The sequence below is a fragment of the Sturnira hondurensis genome, unplaced genomic scaffold (assembly GCF_014824575.4).
Source record: "Sturnira hondurensis isolate 20B ecotype Veracruz unplaced genomic scaffold, ASM1482457v3 Scaffold0017254, whole genome shotgun sequence".
NCBI classification, from domain to species: domain Eukaryota; kingdom Metazoa; phylum Chordata; class Mammalia; order Chiroptera; family Phyllostomidae; genus Sturnira; species Sturnira hondurensis.
The window spans coordinates 395,145-420,018 of NW_028089885.1; the positions used below are offsets into that span (position 1 = coordinate 395,145).

At 54.7% G+C, this 24,874-nt stretch overlaps 1 protein-coding gene across 2 annotated transcripts in view; it reads left to right on the forward strand.

The window, feature by feature from the left end:
* Window positions 1-22,876, forward strand: part of GNB1L (G protein subunit beta 1 like) — a 64,113-nt gene extending 41,237 nt beyond the window's left edge. Inside the window, exons 6-8 of one of the 2 annotated variants that reach the window (XR_005069637.1) lie at window positions 2,822-3,037; window positions 17,744-22,601; window positions 22,676-22,876. Coding sequence is in view for 1 of the 2 variants with exons in the window: in XM_037067340.1 (XP_036923235.1) it covers window positions 2,822-3,037; window positions 17,744-17,995 (468 nt within the window). In the remaining variant the exon portion in view is untranslated. Of the gene's footprint in view, window positions 1-2,821; window positions 3,038-17,743 lie in introns of both variants that reach the window. The other variant, XM_037067340.1, reaches the window with a different exon arrangement.
* The last annotated feature ends 1,998 nt before the right edge of the window (window positions 22,877-24,874 follow it).

Sequence of the window (24,874 nt, forward strand, 5' to 3'; positions counted from 1 at the left end):
CTGACCTGCATTGTCGGTCGTGATGATTATTGCACAGAACGTCAGGACCAGAATCCAGCCTCGTTCACCACCATTTCAGAGGTGGGGCCCTGTCTGAGCTGGGGGCTCCCCACAGCACCTTGAGATGCTGCAGGCAGGACCTGCCTGCTGGGTCCCTCCAGGCTGGCCCAGCCACATATGGGAGGGGTCACCAGGCAAATCCTCAGAGTAACTTAAGGTCCTCACTCCATGGCGGTCAGTGTGGCACTGTGGGTGTGGCCTCCGAAGGTCTGTGGCCACAGGAGCACCGTCATCCCTGCGGTCTGTCATGGGGGTGAGGGGTTGCAGGGACCCCGCATGCTAGGAGAGAAGCTGGAGAGATGTGCAGCGCAGGTGGGGGTTGCAGGCTGGGACTCCACACCGGGGCCCCCACAGCCACAGGGTGAGCCCCTGCAGGCCAGTCTGGCTCCTGCTCTGTGATGCCTCAGCGGTGGGTCGGTAGTGAGTACCCTGAACTAGTTGAGGTGCTCAGAACCCAGAGGCCACAGTCATCGTCGTGTGGGGTTGGGCTGTAGAGACAGGAAAAAAAATGTGTCAGCTGTGTCAGGAGGCTTGGGCGAGGGAGGAATGTGCCCAGGGAGCCAGGGGGCAAGCTGGGCCAAGGCAGCGTGGATGGGGACATATCAGAGCACTGTCCCAAAGGCAACAGACCCAAGTGGGCCCCGGATGAGTTCCTCATAGCCGGCCTCTGAGGTGGGATCCGGCAGGCGTGGTCTGAGGCTTGGTGCGAATTCCTGGTTGGGGTTCAGACAGCACACCTGGGCTGTTTTCACCTGGCCCTCGCCCTGCCTTGGGTCCAGATTGGCAGCTCGCAGGGGAGGCCTGCTCTAGAGAGGCACAGCTGCCTGCGAGCAGCTGCCTGAGCAGAGGGCCTGGCCATTGCTTAAAGCACTCTGTACTTCAGGAACAAGTGGCGTAAAAAATTTTATACCAAAAGAGTCAAAGTGAAGTTCTTCCCGGTTATAGCCCTGCAGGGCAAGTGCGCCAGTTCCATCAGGGACGCTGCAGGGAAGCCTGCATGTGCTCAGTGGTGGAAGCCACCAGGTTCTGCGCACAAACGGTGAGGGGTGCTGCGTAGCCCCTCGCAGATCGCAGTCTCAGGCCAGTCTGGGGACTGCTTACACGGTCAGGCCCAAGTGGGGAGGGTAGCAGTCAGCTTGCAGGGCCTCAGGGAGGAGCACGGGATGTCACGGGCCCCCTCCCAGGACCCCCACTCACTTCCTTAGGCTCCTCCTTTATGTTTTTATTTGTGCGAACACATCACAGAAAAAAAGGACTGTACAAGCATTTTCAGGGACATGTAAGAAGTGTCCACTGGCCCAGCTCTGGTCTGGGAGGGTTCACTGTGGCTGTGTATAGTTCTCAGGGCTGTGTGCCTTGTCCCCTGGCACAGCCGTCTCCTCCAGATCAAAGAGCCGGTCTGCCTCGGGTTCCCCCGGCTCCCGTTGCTAACTGGGCCCCACAATGTGCACTCCACCCACAGCCTCAGTTTCCCTCTGATGCTTGGGGAATGCTCTGCTTTCTGGGTTGAGGACGTGGTGTCCACTCATGGTACTTACATATCCTCATGCCTCTGGTTAAACCAGGTCACATGTGTGGCCAGAGGAGGGTTCTTTCTGAGCACACAGGAACGTGGCGGGGGGGTGCTCTGCACGGTACATGCAGCGTCTGGGCCCAGAGCCCCTCTGGGTGGGCACAGGTGCCCACACAGCACGTGAACAGCAGCTCCAGCAGGCAGGTGAGCAAGGCCTGTGTGATGCCCTGTGTCCGCCCACACCGAGGGAGGCCCAGATGCTCTGCTCAGTGCCATCCTTGCCCACCAGCAGTGGACCGTCCTCGAATTGCATGTGACTCAGGGACAGTCTCATTGACCAGCCGCCCCTGGCCCCCATTCTCAATGCTGACCATCCAGAGGCTCAGGGCCAGGCCCAGCCGGAGCTCAGTTGGAGGGGATGTGGTCAGTTATTTCTCACACTCACGTGAGGCCAGCTCCAGGCAGCCCAGCAGGAAGTGCCGAGACAAGTGAAGGGCAAAAGGCATCAGCCAGAGTGTGCTCTTTGTCCCAGAGGCAACCTGGGCACCAGTCCTGGAGGCGTTCCCTGTTGGTAGTCTCTGAGGACGGGGCACCAAGCATGGTGTCGCCACTCTCGGTGCCAAGGTGCCTTGGAATCCTGCTGTGCTCCTCTGGAGTTGATACAGAGGCCAGATAAACGAGGCGTCTGCCCAGGGCGCAAGCCCTCTGACCTGTGCCCTCATTTATCACATTAGCTCAGCGCCGCTGCAGCTCGCCCGGCCTAGGGACTGGGGTGGGGGCGGGGGGCTTCTGCAGTGACGTTGACAAAGCACAGAAAGTTCATTTTTCATTGACAAAGAGCTCAGTTTTCTTTGGTTGGTGGCTGTAGACAGGTGACTGGCCCCACTGAGGGGTGGTCAAGAGTCTCAGGCCTTCAGAAAGGGCAGCACCCTGAGATCCTGGCAGGACCTGGGCTGGCGAGCAGGGGTGTGGCAGTGTCAGGTCAGGGCGTGCCAAGCTACCCAGAGCTCTGTGCCCTCCAGTCCCAGTCCTTGGGGTGCCCCAACACCAGCCTGTGCAGGCCCTGTACCAATGGGGTCGGCCATCCAGGGGGTCTGCAGAGCTCTGAACTGGTATTGCCATTGCCAAGAACACGGGAAACAGCTCACCAGCTGGGCCACCCCCAAGAGAGACAGCCCATTTCTCAAGTCCCTTGCCCCCAAAACGCACCAGGACCCTTCCAGAACTGACCTCTGCTGTTCCCCGCAGGCCGACTCCAGCTCCCGCCCGCTCCTCCTGGCCGGCTATGAGGATGGATCGGTGGCCCTGTGGGATGTCTCCGAGCGGAAGGTGTGCAGCCACATCGCCTGCCACACAGAGCCCGTCATGGGCCTTGACTTTGACTCCCAGAAGGCCAGGGGCGTCTCAGGCTCCGCAGAGAAGGCGCTGGCTGTCTGGAGCCTGGATGAGCAGCAGGCCCTGCAGGTCAGTGCGCCAGACCCGAGGTGTCATTTATCCTACTCTGCACTAACAGTCTGATAGGCTGAAACAATATTTAGGCATGAAGAGGAGTTGTTGCAGATCGCTAGCTAATTAATCACTCTGAGGCGGGGTACAGGCGGGCCTGTCTGCAGGGCCCGCGCAGGAAGAAGGGGGCGTGGGCGTTGGTGAGCCGTTCACATGGTTTGGGTTTCCCTCAGACCTTGGGTTAATAGCAGTCACGTCTTGTCCATCTAGAGAAAAGGCATGTAGCGTCCGGGAGTAAGTACACAAGCCCATTTGCAAAAACGCAGAGGCATTTGGTCAGTAAGGAACTGATTAATCAAAAAACAAAAACAGCCCAGTGTGGAGAAACCCACGGAGTCACGCCCGGGTAGTGGTCTGGAAGCAGGCCCCAGGGAGGCTGTTCCGCACAGGCAGCGGGGACGGGACGTGGGGCCTCGGGGTGGAGTGGGGCATGAAAACCTCCCCGTAATGTCCTGGTGAACCTCATGACGTCCCGTGTACTTTTCCATCTAGCGTGCCTGCAGAGTACCTGGGGGCCACGTCTGAGGTGGTGCCGGGTGCTCAGTGGACCCAGCCTGCTTGCTCAGCCCTGCCTGGGGTGAGAGGGATGGAGCCTGGGGATGGGGAGCCTCCTTTCCAGGCCTCACTCTGGATGGGGCCTCTAGACCATGGGGGCTGAGATGCTGCTGGGGGAGTCCTGTGCCTCCCAGCTCCCGGAGGGTCTCCTGGGCGCACACTGGCTTCTGGGGGTGGGCGAGGAGCTCCCATTAGCCAGGGAGTCTTGGAAGGCTGAGGCTTGACCACAGCCAGCAAGTAGAGGCTCCTTGGAAAGGCAGCTTTGTGACCCCAGGTCTGGTGGGGAGCAGGGCTCCAGGGGCCGCCAGGAGAAGCAGCAACGGCCCAGCTCTAGGCTTCACCCGGGGTCTCAGCACCGGTGCCCTGGAGGACAGGCCCTGGTGGCTGCCTTCTCTGCAGGGCTACGTGGTCTAGGCTGCCCCCCATAGACAGGAGTCTGAAGAGGTATCTCTCAGGGCTCCTCTCCAGGTGGGGAAACCTTGCCCAGCAGCCTCCCAAGCCTGCCTCACACTTGCTCAAACCAGACCCCCACAACCAGGGGAGGTGGCCCTGGGTGGGCACCACTGGACCCCTGAGGTGCATGGGTGGGATGGAGGAGGGATGGGCCCCAGGGGAGAGTTGGGACACACTGCAGTGCCCAACTCTGGCTGCAAACTCGGGGTGCCACATTGTCACCAGGCCATCCCAAGGGGAACAGAGGGAGGACAGCCTGGGCAGAAGTGTGTGCCCATGTGAAGGTGGGAGGACAGACACTGAGTCCCGGTGGAGTGAGACTGGGAGGTGCCCATCCAAGTTAGAGCTGAAGGGGCCGCTGGTGTCTCACCAAGAGCAGCCCTGCCGGAGACCCAGGGTTAGCGTAGGAGCAGGCTGTGCGCAGCAGCAGGGGTGGGCTGTGCCCACTGCCCAGGTATGAGACCACCCCGTGGCTCTGCACGCTGGAGCTGAGGGTCTGTCTCCAGCCCTGTGAGTCAGAGCCCTGCAAGACAGGAGGAGAAGGTCACATGTTACGTTTGGGGACAGGGCACAAGTTCACACGTCTTTGGCATCACCCTTCCCAACTTTCCAACCATTCCTCCATCCTTCCATCATCCCAGGGAGCCCACGGAGACCCTGAAGCAGGATGTGGTCAGAGAGGCCTCCCGGGGGGCTGGACCCAGCAAGGGGTGGCCGAGCTTCTCGTGCCTTCCTCCCAGAGAAGGGGGCCTATGGCCCTGCTGGGAGTGGCAGTGAAAGTCACAGTGATGGTTGTCACCTCCAGAAGCTGGAGCAGAGCCACGCTGGTGCTGGGCCCTCAGCAGCTGAGTCGGCCCAGCTGGGTGCGGAGCCTTCCCCGCCTCCTGCAGCAGCAGGGTGCTCCCTCACACCCCTCCTCCCGCTGCTCAAGCCTCCCGGAGACTCACCCACCGCGGACCCGGGTGCTCCGCTCCTCTGTGCCGTGAACTTCTTCAGCCTGGCTTCACAAATGGCTGAGGACCCAGGCGGCTTCCCCGAGCACCCCAGGCTGCAGCACCCCGAGGTGCCTGGGAGTGGGCATTCCTGCCGTCCCAGCTCAGATCAGCCTGGTTTCTCCTTGCTTATTCAAAAAACAGCTGCTGGAACTTAAGACAAATTTATGGGGCATGTTCCAGAGATGAACTTTTACTGTACTGATGAGTTGAAAAGTTAAAGCAGAGGGCATTCTTAATGAATTGGAAGGTTGTGGCAGAAGGGGAGCAATGGACATGGCTGGTGTGCTGGCGGAGCCTGGGCCGAAGCCTCCCTCAGCCGTACCCATCCAAGCCGGGGAGTGCTCCGCCCGCTGAGCACAGCCACCTCAGCCGGGGACAGCTGGGCATGAAGTTGCTTTGGCCCAGAGGCCCTGAGGACTTCTGGGCTGTGCAGCGTCAGCCTTTGAGGAGGAAGCGTCTGGGGGCCTCCAGGCCCTTGGCATCCATAGGTGTCCTTGGCCCAGGGGCCCTCGGTGCACTATGCCCAGCTCTTCAGTGGGCACTGTCATGTGGCTACCCACCAGCCTGCAAGCCACGTGGGCACAGATGTGCCTCACCTTTCGGCCTGCTGCCGAAGTCTCTAATGAGCCCAAATCAATCTCTCCCAGGCGGGCGCTGGGCGTGGAGACGCAGATGAGGTTTCCCGCAGCAGAGCGTGGGTAATGGGAACCAGATGGCGGCCGCGCCGCGTGCGCATTCCTGGCACCTGAGGTCATGTGCTGTGAGAGCCACTGGTGGCCAGGGATCCTTTCCGGAGGGGCCTGGTCCAAGACAGGTTTGGCCAGGGGCTGAGGTGGTGGCCAGGAGCCCCCAGTTACCTGCGTCAGGACTTGTGGCCTTGAAGACACACTGTGACACCAGCTGCTCACCTGCCTTCCTGAGGTGGCTTTCCAGAGCGTCACCAGGAGTTTGGGCCTCAGCTGTCACGAGACACAGGTGGTGCACAGACCTGCTCCTTCCTCCCCTACTTGGGGCAGGGCCCGAAGCCTTGAAGCAGGGGCTGATTTACGGCCAGCAATATTTTTAGGCCTTTAAATAATAATGAGGCCCCCCCACCCCAGCCAGCCTGGACTGGGAAGCAGACTAACCACATGCCCCCCTCCCCACCATCTTCACTGTGCCTGAGGCTGACCAGGTGTCCCCACTGCACGGCCACTGCCCCTTCTCTCCACAGCCCTTCCGGGGACTTCCCTCTGAAGTGTCAGCTACAGGGCATGTGGGGCAGATTGGTGGGAGCCCACAGGACCCTGACCGAGCATGTTTCTCCTGATTTCATAACAAGAGGAGAGAGAACCGCGGGCACAACCCAGCCTGTCGCCCTCGTCTCAGGAACACGGTGGGATGGGGCTCTGGCCACATTCGCCGTGAACACCTTGACAGGACTTCCTCCTCCTTGGGCACACGAGCCCCAGCACTGGGACTGGGCTCTTCCAGTTTAGGTCCCTGGGAAACTTCCAGCACCTCTTTTTGTGCCCCAGGCCTCTGCCTCAATGCCACTGTGTTTCCAGGAGGAGCTGCAAGGTGGCAGGTGGAGTGAGTCTTGTAGCTGACCCGAGGGCAGCACTCGCTGTCTCAGCCCCTCCCAGGTGCGTCGCCGCCTTGGAGGTTTGTGAACACTGGCTGGTGAGGGGACAAAGCTCACAGGAGAGAAGAGGGCGGTCAGCCTCTGGCACTGGTTCCGGCTGTCAGAGCTCCGGCCATGCGAGCAGGGAGGGGCCGGGCAGGTGCACACCTGCACAAGTGGGCACACGTGTGGAATTTTTCTTCTTGCCCATGCACAGTGCGTCTGCCCCGTGGCTCTGCCCCAGCAAGTGCCCATGGTGGCTGCCTGTGTGGCGCCGGAGTGCAGGGCATGCTGAGTGGAAGCAGGGGCCACCGCAAGCATCCTGGACATGCTGCCGGCCGGACGGGGAGACCTGTGAGTGCTGTGGGGTCTGGCAGACTCCCGTTGTCAGGTTAGGTTCTGTCCCACTGCCGGTGGGGAAAGACTCCAGATTGTGAGACTGCATCGGGCTATCCGATTCGTGGCTTTTCTTCTCAAATCTGTTAATTTAGTGAGTTGCTTTGTTTGGTTTTTGGTAACATTAAAACAGTTGTTCAGTACTAAAGTAACCTGCTCCACGGCATGTCCTCTGAGGGGCTTGGTTGGAGTTGTTCAGGGTCATCTGTCTGTCAGTAGACCAAGTTGTGTCCCCTCTTCTGTTGCCTCACACTGCTTATGGTATCTGGGTGTCAGGGGCCCCAGAATCGGGGGGGCCCCCATTCCCTCCTCTGCTGATCTCCGGACGCGTTGACAGGGGGGCCTGTTTCTCGGGTGACTGTGGGCCAGTCCTTGCCTATACCCATGGGGCAGGGAAGGTCTGATTTTCTTCTTGGACTAATGTAGGTTTCCTGATTTTTTTAAAAATAAGTTTCGCTTTTCCAAGAATTTGTCCATAGGCATTAAACCCCTCAAGGTACTTTCGTATTGACTTTTTAAAAGTTGTTTATAATGACGGTTTACATTTCTGCTGTATTTGCAGGACTGTTCCTTTTGTGTCCCTGATCACCCTTGGCTTGGTCGATCTTTTTTCTATTTCAGCATTTCTGCCCGGCTCTCCTCTGCCTCCCGCCCATGCGCTCTGGGCTCTGCTGACTTGAGAGGGGAGCATGACGCATTTGTCCCCAGCCTGCCTTCCTCACAGCAGCTGAAGTCTGCGCCCCACATTGTAGTATGTCGCCCTCTTCATCACCACGCACTCTGGGCGGACCGATCTTTATTTGTTCACTGACTGCTGAGCTGATTAGAGTGTTTTTATGTTTCCAAATGTTTGATTCCCCCACCCAGTTATTTTTTATTTTCTAATTTCTAACTTAATTCCATTGTGGTCAGAGGAGAAGGTCTGAATGATATCAGCTCTTTGAAATGTGGAGGCCAGTCCAGTTCTCATAAGTATTCCACATGTGCTTGAGAAGGGAGTGCTTCTTGCCGCTGCATGCACGGCTGTACCTGTGTGCGCTGGGCCAGGCACGGCATCCGCCGTGCCTGTGACCTGGGGTCCCCGGGAAGGGTCAGGTGGGCCCTCCAGCTGCCACACATCTTGCTCAGTTTTCCTGATCTTGCTCAGTTTTCCTGTATCCCATGCATTTTTGCTTTCTGCATTTTGAAGCTGGCTTACAAACATACAAGTTCAGAATGCTAATCTTCCTGGGGAATTGAACCTTTTCTTTAGTCCCTCTTCTTATCTCTAGAAAGAATTTTTGCCTAAAAGCCAATTTCACCAACTGAACATAGCTCAGGCCAGGTTTCTTCTGGTGACTACATCCTTTGATAACTTCTAGTTTTTTATTTTTTAATCCTTCCCCTTCCACCTTCCTTCAGATGTAGCTGTCTGTCTCACTGAGCTGGTTTCACACACATTGTATCTTTTCATTGCTATTTTGTGCTGTAAATGTTGCCCACATGCTTGCATCTCAAGCCCTCCTTTCCAGAAGTCAGGGCAGCTATCCTCCAGGAATCCCGTGGTGGGGACCTCTGAGCGTGAGTCCGCGCGTTGACGGTACCCACGGTCCCAGGTGCTCCTCTGGGCTCCCGCCGCCCCACCACAGGGCTGTGGGGGAGTCAGCCGCCAGTCCAGTTGCCAGCCTTTGTGGGTCTGTCCCACAAATTTTGATTTATTGTGTCTTCATTTTTATTCGGTTGAAAATTCTTTCTATTTTCCCTTGTGATTTCTTCTTTGATCCAGTGGTTCCTTAGAAGTATATTATTTAATTTCCAAATATTTGTTGAATTTGTGGATATCTTTAATCTAGTTTAATTCTGCTGTCAGTGAAGGTGCCCTGTACAATGTCAGCACGCAGATACTTATTGAGGCTTATGTTCTGGCCCAGCACATGGTGTACCCTGGTGAGAGCGCATGTGTTCCGCAGTTGTTGGGCGGAGTGTTCTGTCAGCCCGCCTCAGGGCGAGGTGCGTGGCGGTGTTGTTCGGCTCGTCAGTGTCCTCACCCATCTTTCTGTCTGGTCTCCCACCAGTTACTGAGTGAGGTCTTCCAGCATCTAGGTGTAGCTGCGAACATTCCTGTCTCTCCCTTCAGTTCTGCCCCTTTGGCTTCATGAGTTTTGAAGCTCCATCGCTAGGAACGTAAGCATTCAATACAGCCACCACGTCCCGCTGAAGGGTCATTTTGTGAAAACGTCCTCCGTGTCTCTTGTGACATCCTTTGTCCCGAAGTCGGCCTTGTCTGATGCAAGAGCTGTGGCACGGGCTTTCTTACGTTTCCTCTTTGCGTGACACAGCTCTCTTTGACTTTGGTCCTGCCTGGATCTCTTTATATTTAAAAGCATCTTTTGTAGTCTTTGATCCTTTCTGACAATCTCTGCCTTTTAATTGGAGCATTTAGTCTGTTTGCACTTAATATAACTTTTGAGATGCCTGGCAGTAAGTCCACTGTCATGGTGTTTGTCCACCTCCTGTCACTTCCGTTTTTGACCCCCTTTCACTCCTTTCTTGCCTTCTTGTGTGTTGCCAAATATTTATTTTTTAGTGTTCCATCTCACTTCCTCTCTCGGCTCCTTCACTGTACATAGCTCTTGTTGCATTTTTTTTCTGAGTGCCAGCTCACAGGCCAACAGTCTGTTTCCTTAACTTGCCCACGTCTCCTTCATGTGGTCCCACTCCCGTCACTCATCACAGCCCTGCCCTAGCGCGATTTCACTGCCCTCCCTCCCACCCTCTCTGCTGTGCTGTCACACAGACACACTCACTGGAAACGCTGCCTCACAGTCTTACCGGTTTTACATGGAAGCATCAGTTGTTATTTCTTAAAACTTGCCGGATATAAAAACCATAGTACTTTATATTTACTCAGCTATTCCCGTGTCTGGTGCTCTTCCTGTAGATGCGAGTGTCAACCTGGGTTTACTTCCCTTTAGCTGGGAGAGTAGCCTTCAGCACTTCTTGTAGGAGAGTTCCAGTGGCGAAAAGTTCTCTAGTTTTTGTTTCTCAGAAAAAATGTCTTTATTTCACCCTCCTTTCCCAAGAGTTCTGCCCACAGAATTGAGGGGAAATAGTTTTGGTTTTCGCCTTGTGTTTCGAAGCCGCTGTTCCATTGTCTTCCGGCCTCCACTGTTCCTGAAGAAAGCTCGTCGCGTCTTAGTCCCATACGTCGCGTGTCCTCCCAGAGCTTCTGTCCCCCGGCCGTTGCCGGCAGGTTCACTCCCCTGGGACATCTCTAAGTTCCAGTTTGATGTCACCCCAGAGGTAGGTCCCTGAGGCTCTGTTCAGTGTTTGTCAGTCTTTTTTCTCTCTCTTCTTCAGGTTAGATAATATCTATTGATGTGTCTTCCAGTTTACTCATTTTTAAAAAAATAATTTCTAATCTGCTGTTGAGCCTATGCCACAGTTTTCAGCTTCTAGTTCCAGATTTTCTATTATGGTTTATCACCCAGAGTTTATGCTCTACATTCTGTTCACTCTTGGTGTTGCACATCCCGTGTGTCCAGCGTTACGGCATCGTGCCCTGGGCGTCCCCCACCCCACAGAAACCGTCCGGCTCCCTCCCCGCCAATTCCTGGCAACCGTTGGTCTCTTCGCTGTCTCCATGGTTTCGCCTCTTCCAGAATGTCATAGAGTTAGGGTCACACAGTACGATTGGCTTCTTCCACACAGTAATGTGCACTTGGGTTTCTTCCGTGTCTCTTCACGGCTTGATAGCTCATTTCTTATTAGTGCTGAATAATATTTTATTGTCTGGATGTACCCAGTTTGTCCATTCACCTACTGAAAGGTATCTTGGTAGCTTCTGAGTTTTAGCAGTTATAAATATGCCTGCTACAAACATCCACGTGCAGGTTTGGAGTGGACATAATTGTCTGCTCCTTTGGAGTAAATAGGAAAGAGTGCAGTTGCTACATTGTAAGGTAAGAGTCTGTTCAATTCTGTGAGAAACCACCAAACTGCCTTTCAAAGGGGCTGCACTTTTGCCCGCTCCTGCCAGCCGCGAGCGCGAGGTCCTGGTGCCCCGCGTCCTCCCCAGCACCCACGGCATCGGGTGTTAGGCCTTCTGGTGGGTGTGTGTAGTGGTGTCTTGTTGTTTTACTTCACATCTCGACGGAAAATGATGGAAGCATCTTTTTTTTTTTAAAGATTTTATTTATTTATTTATATTTAGAGGGGAAGGAGAGGGGAGAGAAACATCAATGTATGGTTGCCTTTCGTGCATCCCCTGCTGGGAGTTGGCCTGCAAGGAACCGGCCTGCAACCCAGGCATGTGCCCTGACTGGGAATTGAACCTCGATCCTCTGGTTCACAGGCCCGGGCTCAATCCACTGAGCTACACCAGCCAGGGCGGAAGCATCTTTTTTTAAGGAATATTTAGTGAATTTATTAAAATGAAGGAAGCTTAAATGACACGGGACTGAAAACATTAGAAATTTACCTACAATATAAAGTGGATATAAATTAGCCAACTTTCTCTTAACATTTCCAGCTAAGGATTCATACAAATACATATTCACCTTTTTCTTTTATACATACATGACATAATGATTTTGGCAAAATAAAGCCAGAGATATGAAAAATATTCTCGAATTTTAAAGATGGTGAGGAACAAGTTTTAACAACATTCTAGATGAATGAAAATCATGGATTTAATTCAACACTTTTATCATGCAAGAAGCATGGTTGGTTTTAATTTTTTAAAATCAGTATTGGTATCACGCATATTGGCCTATTAATAATTAAGGTATCTTGTATACATTAACTCATTGTGGACAAAAAACTTTTCAACATAAGAAAATAGCTGCACACATTTGAGTGTTTTCTTATAAAAATCCAATCTTAAAAAAAGTAATGAGGATTAGTTTTTGTGGTTTCTAGTAATAAGGTTTTTTTTCCCATATAACATAAAGTATATTCTTTTGCAGGATTGCATTAAGATCCAATAATAGTTTAGGCTTTTTTAATCCTCACCCGGGGACGTTATTTTTATTGGTCACAGGGCGAGAGGGTGGGCGTTGAGGATAAAGAGAGAAAACACTGATTGGTTGTCTCCCATCTGTGCCCTGATCTGGAATCACACCCACAGCCTTTTGGTGTGTGGAACGATACACCAAATATGCCATACTCTCTTGAATACGGGCACCCCAGCCCGCCCTGGCACTGATGAACTACACCCGGCAGCCCAGAAAGTCCCTTGGCTCCTAGGTGAGCCCCACTGGGGCCATTCAAACGCAGCTGTCTGCAATTTATTTTAATAGAAAAATAAACCAGTGGTGTGTTCAGTCCCTTGTCCCCTGAGGACAAATGCAATGGGTGTGTTTAATTTCATTAACTACAATGCAGCCAACAAGAAAAATGTATAAAATCAGCTTTATACAGCTTAAGCACTGACATTTGAAACAAATCATTATTGCATTAGCTGTCACACCAGTAAGTCTAGAATCTAAGGAAACAATATGTTATGGATGGTTTTATAAACCTTGGCAAATGCACTGGTAAAATAATTTATAATCATTTGAAGACATGGCTGGGTTTTCTCTTCTCTAAACAAGGCTCTCTACTTTGTCCATGCACACTTTGTGCACTGACCCCATGTGCCATTCCCAGCCTAAACCCTCACCTTTCGGGGGGGGGGACAGTGGAGGCTGTCGTTAAACAGACCTGCTGCGCACAGGGTCCCTTTTTCATTCTGGTTTGGCCCTGTCCTGGAGGTGGAATATTTGGAGCAGTGACAGACGCATCTGAAATATGTGTCCAGTCGGAAGGGACCCCAGAGGCTGGTGCGCGAGGCCCTGAGTGCACGCAGCCGCCCCCGGCTCCTCAGGTGGGAGAAGGGCTTCATGAACACGCTCTGCTCACCACCAAACCCCTGCTCAGGGAAGCCGAGAGCCAGTGCCCTGGAACACATGCCTCCTGAAACTTTAGTGAAGAAGACTCTGCAGAGTAAACCTGGTTGGGGAATTCAGCAGACTGGTGCTGCTTCTCAGTGCGTGACACACCTCCAGGAGGGGGGAGAGGCTTCCGTCTGCACCCTGTGTGACCGTCTGTCTCTGGGTTCTGAGATGCCCTGTGTGACCTGAGTTGTGTTGCTGAAGCTCCTGCAGAGCAGCCGCTGCTGGCTCTTCCCCAGCCTGGAGGTGGAGGGGGCACCCTCTGGCCTGGGCCACATGGACTTGCAGAGACTGTGTAGGACATAGCTGAGCAGCCACCCCCGCCACCACCACCACCACAGCTGTACAGCATGGCCTGAGGCTGGGGAGCATCATTTTATATGCTTATTTGCCCTCTGTGTATCTTCTTTGGTGAGGTATCTGTTAAGGTCTTTGACCCATATTGTAAGTAGGGTGTTTGTTTTCTTGTTGCTGGGTTTTAAGTGTTGTGTATTCTGGATGACAATCAGATGTGTCTTTCGCAAATATTTTCTCTCAGTCTGTAGCTTGTCTTTTCATTCTGTTGACAGTGTCTTTCACGGAGCAGACAATTTTAATTTTAATGAAATTCAGCCGACCAGCCCTTTCTTTCCAGGATCGTGCCTTTGGTGTTGTACATAAAACAGCACTGCCAACCCCCAGGTCATCTAGCTCTTCTCCTGTGTTGTCTTCTGGGAGCTTTGTGGTTGTGTATTTTATACTTGAGTCTGTGACCCAGTCTGAGTTAGTTTTTGTAAAGGGTCGTGTGTGGACGTCTAGTGGTAGCAGCAGCATTTGTTGGAAAGACTGTCGTTGCTCCGATGCATTGGTCCTTTCAGAGATCAAGTTGACAGTATCTAGACGGGTCTGTTTCTGAGCGCTCTAGTCTGCATCAATCTGTTTTGTCCGCCCTTTCACCAATGCCACGTGCTCCGATTACTGTGTTTTATAGGAAGTCTTAGTCGGGCAGCATCCGTCTACCGTGTTTTCCCCTCTAGTATTGTATTGGCTCTTCTGTTTTGGTTGTTTGTTGATGATTTTCATTTCTCCATGAATAGTTCCTATCTGAGCACTCATCAAGACAATTTTTTGGTAATTACTTTATGCACTTTTTTTATCACACATATTTAAGTAGCTGCTTGTGACATTCTGGGTCAATTCTATTAACTGCTTTTTCCCCCCACTTGACTCTGGATCATATATTTCTGCTTTTTGGCTTGTCTGATAATCTTTTGTTTGTGTGCTGGACATTGGAAAGGATACGTGATAGAGACTCTAATAATAATAATTCTATTATTTTGCCTTGAAGAGTGTTTACTTTTATTCTTTCAGGCAGTTCAGTTACTGGCTTTCACCTTGAACTTGCATAGGTTTGGTTTGGTGTTCTGGTAGGGCAGGTCTGTGGAAAGCCCAGGTTCGTTCCCAGGCTTCTCTAATGTGCTAGGAGCAACTTCCAAACGTGGAGGGCCTGGTTTCCCACTTTGTCACAGTAGGGCCCTGCCTGAAGGTATGACCCTCATTCTCAAAGTCAGGCATCTCAGAGGGCATTGGGTTGTCACACAGTCTGTGCTCAGGCCCAGCTGACCCAGATAACTGTTGGTCTCTTGTGTCTGTTCTGTCTGTTCTAGCTGCCACTGTCTGGTAAACCTGGTGTGGTGCTCTGAGTGTGCGCAGCCCAGCCTCACACAGGACTCATGGGACCACGCACGGCCTTCAGTCCCTCCTCCAGTGCCCTCGATGCCGCTGCTGCACCCCACAGACTTCAGCTGCTCCAGCTGCCCCACACTCTGACCCCTGCCTCCTCGGCTTCAGGTCGTGCTGGGCCCCACCTGGACTTGTGGCTAGGACAGCTCCCTGGGCAGAGAGCTGCTGGGCGTCTGGGAGATTTCTCTCATCAGCTGCCCTTCCCTCCTGTTGTCCAGTGCCCGGATATAGTTGTTTAGTGTATTTTGCCCAGTTTGATGGTTGTTTATAGCAAGAGGACTAGTCTGCTACCAGTTTCTCCATCATGGCCACTTTCCTATCGTTTTTGCTTCATGAATGGTAAAACAGTTTGTTGAACGGGTATTCACAGCTCTTTACTGTGCATTGTACCCATTATCATTGTTAAGTATGGTACCTAGTCTGGCTCAGTGCTTTGGCTCTGAATCCAGTCTTTGCTAAGGTGGGACCCTGCTTCTCTTGTCTGCAGGCTCCTGGTTTATCTCTGCTGATCATTGTTTCGGTGTCTCTCATACACATAGCACAGAGTTGGATTTAACTTTCAGTCATAATCCTGTTTTTATTCCTTTGTGGAGAAATACTGGGAAACAACGGTACCTAATGTCTGTGGTGGGGGGTGTGGAGGGAATAATGTTTTGTCATTATTTACGGTGGGGTGTCTGATGATCTCTCAAATATGAGGTTGAGTATTGTATCCTTTCCCCAAATGGCAAAAGATGAGCAAGTCAGTGAACTTAACATCCCGTCCCTCTTGCTACCCTCCCATCTTTCTGTTACTTACATAACCGGTTCTAAAGCCATAATCCCCATATTGTTTTAGACCTAATCCTGCAAGTAAGTAGATTCAGTTCCCTCTGCCAGGCCTTAGCTCTAGCTCTCCAGTTCTCTCTTATGAGCCTGGGGTTAATCCTGTAGTCCTTCAGGAAGAGCTTATGGGAGCATATTCTTTGGTTCTTACATGTTCAAAAATGCTTGTCTATTGTCTCTGTACTTGAGCAGCAGTTTGGCTGGATATGAAGTTCTTGGGCCATGTCTCCCTTCGAAGCCATTGCAGGCGTCACTCTGCCATCTGCTAGCACAGATGTGGCTGTGGGACATTCTGAGGACAGCCTAAACCTTACCCCCATAGACTGACTTGGTCTGTTTGCCTGACTACCAAAAGGACTTGTACTAGCTGTTATGTCCAATGCTTTTACTAGACATATCTTTATGCTGACTATTCCGTAGCCTTTCTCTGCCCTTGGATCATAAGACTTCAGTTTTTAGAAGACTGATTTTCTAGTGCTGGCCAGGTAGCTCAGTTGGTGAGAACATCATCCCAATACACCAAGGTTGCGGGTTCAATCCCCAGTCAGGGCACATACAAGAAGCAACCAATGAATGAGTAAGTGGAACAAAAAAACCTTTGTTTCTCCTCTCTCTCTCCCCGCTTCCTCTCTCTCTCTCTCTAGTCAGTTTTAAAAAATTGATTTTCTAAGTCAGTGAATGCTAGAGCACCTCTGCCTGTCTCCCACGTCCGTTTTCTGTCCAGTGCATTGCAGCCCTTTGTTGCCCATTCCTTTCGCTCACTCCGCACCATTCCTGCCTTCACTGTCGGGTTAGGCGTCTCTGAGTGTCTGTCCGCTGTTTCCGGTTCCCTGTCGTTTCCTTGAGTTTCCTGCCACCTCTGCCTGCGCTCTGCCAGGTCGAGTTCCCTCCTCCATTCTGTGCTTTGCATTGTTATTTTATGGAGGTAGCTGCTTCGTAAAGTTTTGTTTGTTAACTTATGGCTAAAAAATGCTTGCTGATAATTCCCATTTGCTTCCAAGGAATGTTGCCATTTGTTTCTCCATGTTTCTTTGCTTCTTTTACCTTGTGTTATCTTTGTAGAAATGAACGATTCTGGACTGAGGTCACTATGGCCCCACTGGGAGGGGAATTAGGAGAAAAGGGGGTGCTGGTGAGGGATGGGCAGTGCAAGCCTGTGATACCCAGGCCTAGGCCAAACACAGGAGCAGTGGAAGGAGGTGGCCCTTTGGGGTTGTCACAATGATGGCAAAGTGCCTCTGTCATTTAGTGTGTGGAGACAGAGATACCAGATGCCCCGCAGTGCACGACAGCGTCCTGTGTAACCAAGAACAACCGTGACCACAAAGGCAGCTCTGGTTGCAGGAGGCGTGTGCCGGGGAGGGGTCATCCCTAGCACTGAGGAGGACGGGGCGCTCCACCCCAGAGAGACGCAGGCCAGATGATTGCTCCACACAGGTGGGGTGCGCATGTGCAACTCCTTGTTTTGTGCCAGCCCCGGCCCTCTTCTGGGACCCTGGCTGGGGCCTAAGGCTTTTCCGGTAGCCAGGTCACACCCTGCAGCTCTTCCTGCCACCTCAGTCTTCAGTGTTGGCACCCACTCGTCCTGTCCACACGCTGCCGGTTCCCACTCTTGGCAGCCCTTGAACCCCTCTCGCATTTTGAGGTTTCACGTAATCTCAGTTTTGCTGAAGGTGTAGTCTGCGTTTGTCGGACTCCCTGTGCTGCGGTGGGTATGAGGTTTCCCTAGAGGAAGAGGTGCTGATTTTACATTTGTCATCACACCAGACACGTTCTGCTCGCCTGGGCACTTGGGTGCAGTCTACTTCTGTGGTGAGGGGACACGGGGTCCAGCCTACTGAGGCTTTTCCTGGGAGTCTGATGAGACAGAATTGAGCAGCCTCTCAATTCCCAGCAGACTGCATGCAGGGGGCGCATGCAGGGGGCTTGTGCAGGGTGTAGCTTCGTGGGGCCCCAGGGGCTTTGTGGGAGAAGGGCCTAAGTCGTCCATCATAACCCGAGGGTCTGGCCAAGGGCAGGGGTCAGGCCGCTTCCCTCGGCAGGCCTGCTCCCAGCTCCCAGGAAGAAGAGGGTACATTTGCAAGCATGTGCAGCCCACATTTCCCTCCTCGTTCCAGCTACTGGACAGTGTTCATGGGTGGGAGCCTCTGTGACAGGTTTAAGAAGCCACCTAACAGTTCTCTCTGCCACTGTCAACCTGTAGGTGTGCAGGACTCATGAACTCACCAATCCTGGGATCTCTGATGTCAAGATCCGGCCGGACCGAAAGATCCTGGCCACTGCGGGCTGGGACCATCGTGTCCGCGTGTTTCACTGGCGGACGATGAAGCCACTGGCCGTGCTGGCCTTCCACACCGCCATTGTCCACTGTGTGGCCTTTGCTGCTGATGGCTTGCTAGCAGCGGGGTCCAAGGATCATCGCATCAGTGTCTGGTCACTCTACCCTCGCTCGTGACTTGCCTGCTCCCTGTTCCGGACATATGAGGGACAGAGAGGTGGCACTCACACTTCGGTCTGACCCAGGCATGTGGAAACCATGCCTCAGGACCCCTGAGGACATCAGGTCACCAGTTCTCCTCGCTTTTTGTAGGAGGCTTGTTTCCTCTTGTGAAATTCAGCATCCGTACAGTAGTGACTCTGTGGTTTACAAAGAGTAACTGGGCCAGACACCTGGGCATATGTGGCCTGGGTTAGAGGCCAGCCTGGGAGGTGCTTTCCAGTAAACTTAAAGTTGCAAACCTATAGGCTTGGAGTATGAATTCTCCAAGGCAACCCCTCTGTTTCCCCCTCAGGGTCAGAGCCAAACACGTGTCGTCTACTCAGACCCTCCACGGGGGAGGTTGGTCAGTCCCGGTCCAGCAGGGGCACTAAGTGTGGTCCCCAAGACCTGACACATAGCTCCTCCCCCCGAGGATAGGCAGTAGCTCTGATGCACAGCTCTGAGGCCAGGACAGGAGAAGGGAGTGACTGACCTCTACGGAAGTGAGGCGGAAAGAGGGTGCCCAGGAGAATGCAAAGGCAACTGGGCAGCGAGAGCCCATGGTGGGGGCAGGCCAAACACAGGATGGGTGGGAGGAAGGGCCACCCCAAAGAGAGTGAGACCAAGGATGGCAAAGGGCTACGTCCAGGGCGGCTTCTGGGAAGAAAGCACAGCAGCCGTAAATGAGACAGGCTGGCCCTCCTGGTACCCAGGGCACAGTGACAGCTGGCGCTGCACACACAGGGCAACTGGGCATCAGCCCCCCGATCAGGTCGTGCACCCAGGGTCTCCACCCACATGTGGCCAAGCCCTGCCATCAGGGCATCTTCTAAAGCGAGGTCATTGGTAGGGAAGAAACAGGATCCTTAAACTGGGGGTGGGAACTGTGGGCAGGTCCCAGAAAAGCTGGGGGCCTCAAACCCCTTTGTTCTGCCAGCTTCTCTGACAGAAGAGCCCCCGTGGGCCCTGCCGGGGGAAGTCGCCCTCCTTTACCCGAAGGACCTAGAATGGCCTCCCCCTAGGCAGGGGCCTTGCGGGACACTCAGGATCCTCAGCCCCACCCCTGCTTTGCTTATAACTAGACTCAGGTCCCAGCAGGCCCCCAAGGGTGAGGTACAAAATGTGACCCATGAGGAGGTGGCTATGCTCCAAAAGAGCTACACGGTTCTCCCGGCGCATGCCGGTGGAAATCTGGAGAACACGTGTGGGATCCAGGTGGCAGGAATATGAGATGCATCGGGCCGAAGCCATTGAAACAGGTCCACTGACAGAGGTTCTGGCCTCGACGCTGCAGCTCGAAGGGTTAGGAGGGCCTCCGAGGTCTTGTTGGTAGTTTGAAACAGGGACCACAAGGCAGGCACACTATTTAGTGTTGAAATGCCACAGCTGCCTTGAGGTACCGCAGAGGGGGACCAGAGGGCTTACGGAGATTGGGGTGTTCTAGGTGACTTACCAAGGGAGACCTGCTCACCCACTGCAGGAGGGGCCAGGGACGCGCCCTCCCCCATCACCGGGAGGAATGCAGCTGTGAGGGGCCTGGCATCCTGGAGGGACTCTGCCGTCACTGTTCTCTGCAAGGCAGAAACTGCAGTGGGAGCTGCTGCCACAGAACAGGGATCTCTAAGGGCAGTGGTTCCCGGGCTGGCAGGGCCTGTTGGCGGAACCCAGTTGCTAAAGACAGGGCAGGCACGGTTGTCGTGGTGGCCACAGGGTCGCAGCCCCAGTCGGCAGGCTGACTCACAGAGGCGCAGACTCGGGCCCATGACCGTGGGTCCCTGGGAATGGAATCAAGGGGCGGCCTGCTGAGGTCGGTCTCAGTCCCCATGAGTGGAAGTGTTGTGGATCTAGGAAATGGACACCTGACCTGGGCCACCACAGCGGAGGCCCAGCCCCTCAATCACAGAGCCAGGCCCCTTGAGGAAAGACCCCACTACACTGCGGACAGTAAGGCGCTGCTGATCTTCGCCCAGCCTCCGCCAGGGGCCCGCGGCTGCCCCCAGGAACTGAGCGGCGTTCCTGGGAAGGCAGCCCTGATCCGGAGCTCATGGATCGCCCAGTGCAGGGACTGGCCTCCCATGCTGACCTCGCTGGACGGAGGTGCTGCCAGGTGTCCCCCCAGCACCTTAGGTGGGGGCCACGCCAGCCCCTGAGTGGCCTGTAGCCGGGATTTCCCCATCGTGAACGTTGTTTGGAGGAGGAGCTATTTGGGCTGCAAGAATCCGCACCTCGTCAGGCATGAGGGGAGCTGTAGGCGGCCATGCTCTGGGTGCTCCTCACAGGTCAGAGACGGTGGAGGGTGATTTCACCAGGCAGCAGCCTGGCCATGGCTCCCCCAAGAGGCCACACGTGGGGGCGGCAACCGAAGTCTGTCAGGGCCACCTCAGAACACACACCCTCTGCCTCGTCTCTGCGGCGGTGCCTGCCCACTCCCATGGCCGAGGCAGCAGGGCCAGCATGTGGACGGTCATTTCAGAAGGCCAACCTTCGCTGACATCCAGCAAAGCCTGCACAGCTACTTCCACAGATGTCCACACCCTGAAGACTGGACTAGAGGTGACAATGGCCACGGGCTACTACCAAATAGCAGTGACCTCTGTCAGACAAGGCTCCACACCCACCTGGCCTTCTCATGAAAGCAAAGCTGTGAACACATGCAAAGGGCAAGTGGCGACGTCCCTCCTCTGGTGCTGGGGACAGCAGGGCCGTGCTGGGGAGATGCCGTCACGAAAAAGGAGCACCTTGTCAGTCACCCTGCGCTCTTCCAGGGCCCTGCCCAAACCCACTGTTGTGCTGGGACTGCCCGCGGCTGTCTTGCCTCAGCTTGGACTTCCACCCGGCATGCGCTGGGCTGGTGCAGCCTCGGGGGCTATGAGTCTGGGTCCCGGCTGAGGGCCTGTGTCCCTGCCCCTGTGTAAGTCCCCACCATAGCTCATCAAGAATCGTGATGACTCTGTCCTCTGTCAGAATCGTGGACTTGCAAAGATAGCCTTGACGGTATGTCACAGACCAGGGGACGGGGTACTGCCATTTAGCACGCGGTGCTTCCAAGATGCTGAGGTGAGCCATCCTACGCCTGGACGTGGTGAAGAGGAGGTGCTGGTGACGTGGCCCCCCGGGCCTGTGCCTGGCCCTGACCCTGACACTGAAGGCGCACACAGAGGCTCACAGAGAATCACAAGCAGCTGACTTGAGCTGGGCTCTGGGATGTCCACCAAGTCGTGCTGGTGAGCAGTGTCCTGGGGACATCTTGTGGCCGAATCTCAGTGTGTGGGGACCAACTTGGGCTATGACGGATGTCCCCCGCAAGCCCCCTGTGCCTGATGTGTCCCTTCTCCATGCAGAGCAGGCCTTGGGCTGGGTGGGGAAGGTGGCAGGATCCTCAGCCTCTGAGGCTTAATGGATGTCACAGACAATTGGTGGCTGAGGATTTTGTTTACTCAGCTGAGCCACCTAGAACAACAGTGACACCAGCTGTACTAGGAACGTTGATGTCTGAACCAGCGGACCGTCCAGGTCGTTTTCTGGGCTCCTCCTCTTTACTCACGGTGGGACCCCGGCTTTGTACAGCAGGCCTCTGCCTCGGCAGCACCTGGGACCTAGCAGATCACCACACACCGGAGCAGACTCAGACCTCCCACACCATGAGGAACGGGCGTGTCCCAGACAGCCAGCCTGGGGAGGATGCTTGATGTTTGCAGAGCTTCAGATTATCCTTGTCACATCCCCAGGGCCAAGGCCTTCCTCAAACCTGACGGGACCCAGGTGTGCAGGGGCACCGCCATCTTTCAGCAGCTGTGACCCCCGTGGTGGGGGGAGGGGCTCTAGCCGGTTTCCCTGACTGTCCAGCATGGGCTGCAGGTGCCCTCCCTGCGTTGCTCAAACAGGACAGGTACGTGCTCTGTGAGGAGGAGCCTCTGTGCAGCTCCAAGGCTGAGTGTGCTCGAGGGTTAGTCCCTTGGACGTTCACTGTGGGCCCTCTACACTCTGCGGGAGGCGTCTGTATTTCCTTTACGTGACTGCTCAGAGCAGCTTTGTTCAAAACTAGAAACAGCCAAAGTGTCTCCCGGCAGATGAACGGAGATGTGAACTGTGGTCAGCCAGAGAGGAACTGGCTAGGCCCTGTGGATTCGGGTGGAGGGTGCAGTAGTGGGCAGCCCGCTGAGGCCATCTCAGGCCAGAAAGCTCAGCACGGCCCACATTCCCCCACCCCTACCTGTGCCTGTCCTGGTGGGGTCCCATGAGGCACCCTTGGGGCAACGCCTGCACAGAGGCTGTCTAGGCATGGCTCCCTGACACTTTGAGTAATCCACAGGGCTCAGGCAGAGGACAATGGGAGGACTCACACCCCACTGAAAAGTGTTCTCCAGTTTCCATTGTACCACGACCCGAAAAGCCTGCTTTTCCTTAAAGATGTTCCCACACACCCGGTGTCAGTCGATAAGCCTGTCCCTGGCAGTCCAGTGGCCAGCACCGTTCCTCAACCCATCAGATGAAGGGAGAGCAGGGCTCGGGCCAGGCCTTTGACCTTCACCTCAGGCCGTCAGGGAAGCCCCACTCCTGGTCACACACCCAGAGGCCGGCGGTGCTGGTGCATTTGTTGACAGGCGGTGTCTGCCTGTCCCTGTGGGTGGTTCGGAGCTGGGCCGAGGGCCGGAGGCAGTGCGTCCAGCCACCTCTGGCCCTGCTCATCCACCTGCCCTCACGTGAGGTGTTTCCAACAGGGCCCTCCCTGGGCACAGCACGCCCAGCCACGTCTGTGGCATCGGGTGGCTTTGCAAAACCACTCCCATGCGCCCTGACTGGCTGTGCATCATCCTGCAAAGTGAAGAGTCACCAGTCTGATTCCCAGTCGGCACGTACCTGGGTTGCGGGTTGGGATCCCAGTCAGGGCGCGTATAAAAAGGCAACTAACCGGTGTTTCGCACACTGACGTTTCTCTCCCCGTCTTTCTCCCTTCCTTCCCCTCTCTCTAAAAATCAATAAACAAAATCTTTAAAAACATTGAAAAGAAAAATCGGTCCCATGATTTTTCTCCCCAGTTCCAAAGTGGCTACTTTAGCTGTTCACTGAGCAACGTCCTTTGGGATTTAAATGTAATGCTGTTTCATTCAGGAGTCATTTTCGCTTCATACAGTCCCCAGTGGCTAAACCGCGGTGACTGTGCCACGGCCATCGGCATTGTTTTCCCAGTGGTCAGCCACTCTGTGAGCTGGCGGGCCCTGGAAGAAGGCTGCGCCAAGGTGCCAAGTGGAGAAAACAGATGGGGCAGAGTCCCAGGTTTCCCGAGGACAAGTGCAAGGGGACGTGTTGGACAAGCCACCTCCCATCACGTGCCCTCACACCCTCAGCAGGACATTTTGCAGCCCAACCAGCCCATCAGCTGGGAGATGCAGAGTTCACTCCCCATCTCCCACAGTGTCCTTCATTAACATTCTTCGAGATTGTGGTGAAGCTGCTCACGACAGAGAAAACTTATATTTGGGGATAGCGACAGATGTTTCTTGTGGGCAGTTCCAGCCCTGGTCAGTGTATTCTGCTGTCCTGTTCTTACTGGAGTGTGGGCACTGCGTGCCTGGGGCCACTGCTCGGGGCCTTCCGCGCTGCAGTCAGGCGGCAGTGGCATGGGCACCTCTCCCAGCCCCCATGGCTGGTGGCAGGATGCAGAGCCCTGGGTTGTAGGAGAGGCCCTAGGCTCCTGGAGGCTGCCATACTTCCTCACAGCCAGCAGGAGTGGCCTGGAGGGGTTCGTGCAGTAATTTTCATGGCCCAGTGTGGGATCTGGATGTTTTATCACAAAGAAAGCATCCCTGGTCGCTGCCTCCAGTACGGAGCAAGGGGCCCTTCTGGTCAACAGGACGGCCAGAGCTACAGTGGGTCCCACCTCCAGGCCACCTCCTCTGGCAGGCAGGCAGCTGTGTAGCAAGGCAGAGACGGCTCAGCAGCCCTGGCCAGCAGTGCAGGCGGCTGAGTGGCCCAGCACGTGCACATCAGAGGAACCTGCTGCCGACCCTCTTCCAGCCCCAAGGCTGCCCTGCAAGGTGGGTCCCGCCACAGTCCCCCACCCGCCCCGCAGGTATGCAGCACTTACCCAGCATCCCACTGCCAGCCGGGTTCCTCTCAGACAAGCAGGAGGCTGATGGCAGACCAGGCTGTGAGCAGGGACATAGCCCGAGGTCTTCAGAATTCACCACCTTTTCCTGCGCTTCCTGAATTTCACAGATGGGATAATGACCGAAAGCTGTGTGCTCTGGGAATACGCAAACCGGCCTGCATGTGGTGGCAGGTGACCCCAGGAAGTGGATGCTGAGGATGACCCGAGGAAGGGCCTGCTGGGGCGCAGCGGCCTGGGAGGCCCTGCTGCGCTGGCTCTGCAGGCCGGCTCTGTGCTGACGTGCGGTGCGTGTCTTTACACTCCTGAGTGAGTGATGTTCAGTCAGGTGTTTCCCACCTGTGTCTCTGCCAAGAAGCCACAGAACACCTTGTACACAAAAGGACTGTTTGCACAAAGAAAAAACATTCCTTCAGGGGGTTCTTTAGAAACGCTTGATACTCAACTAGCTATAACTTCATGGGAAAGCCTGGTGTTAAAACAAGCTGGCACGGTCGAAGGCCTTAAATCTGAGCTTGCTGTGCACCTGTGCTTTGGTGAAGACAGGCCACCTCCCCATCCTGCAGCCCCACATCCAGCCTGCGCCCGGTCTCCGGCAGCATCTCCGCCTTTGCTCTGGTTTTCATATGTGTTGGGGCCAGTTCAGCCCTGGCTAGAGTCTGCTTCCTCAGGCCAGAGAGCAGCGCTCGGCCCTTACACCAGCCTGCCCAGGAGGCCCATTAGGAGCCAGGCAGAAAGGAAGCACC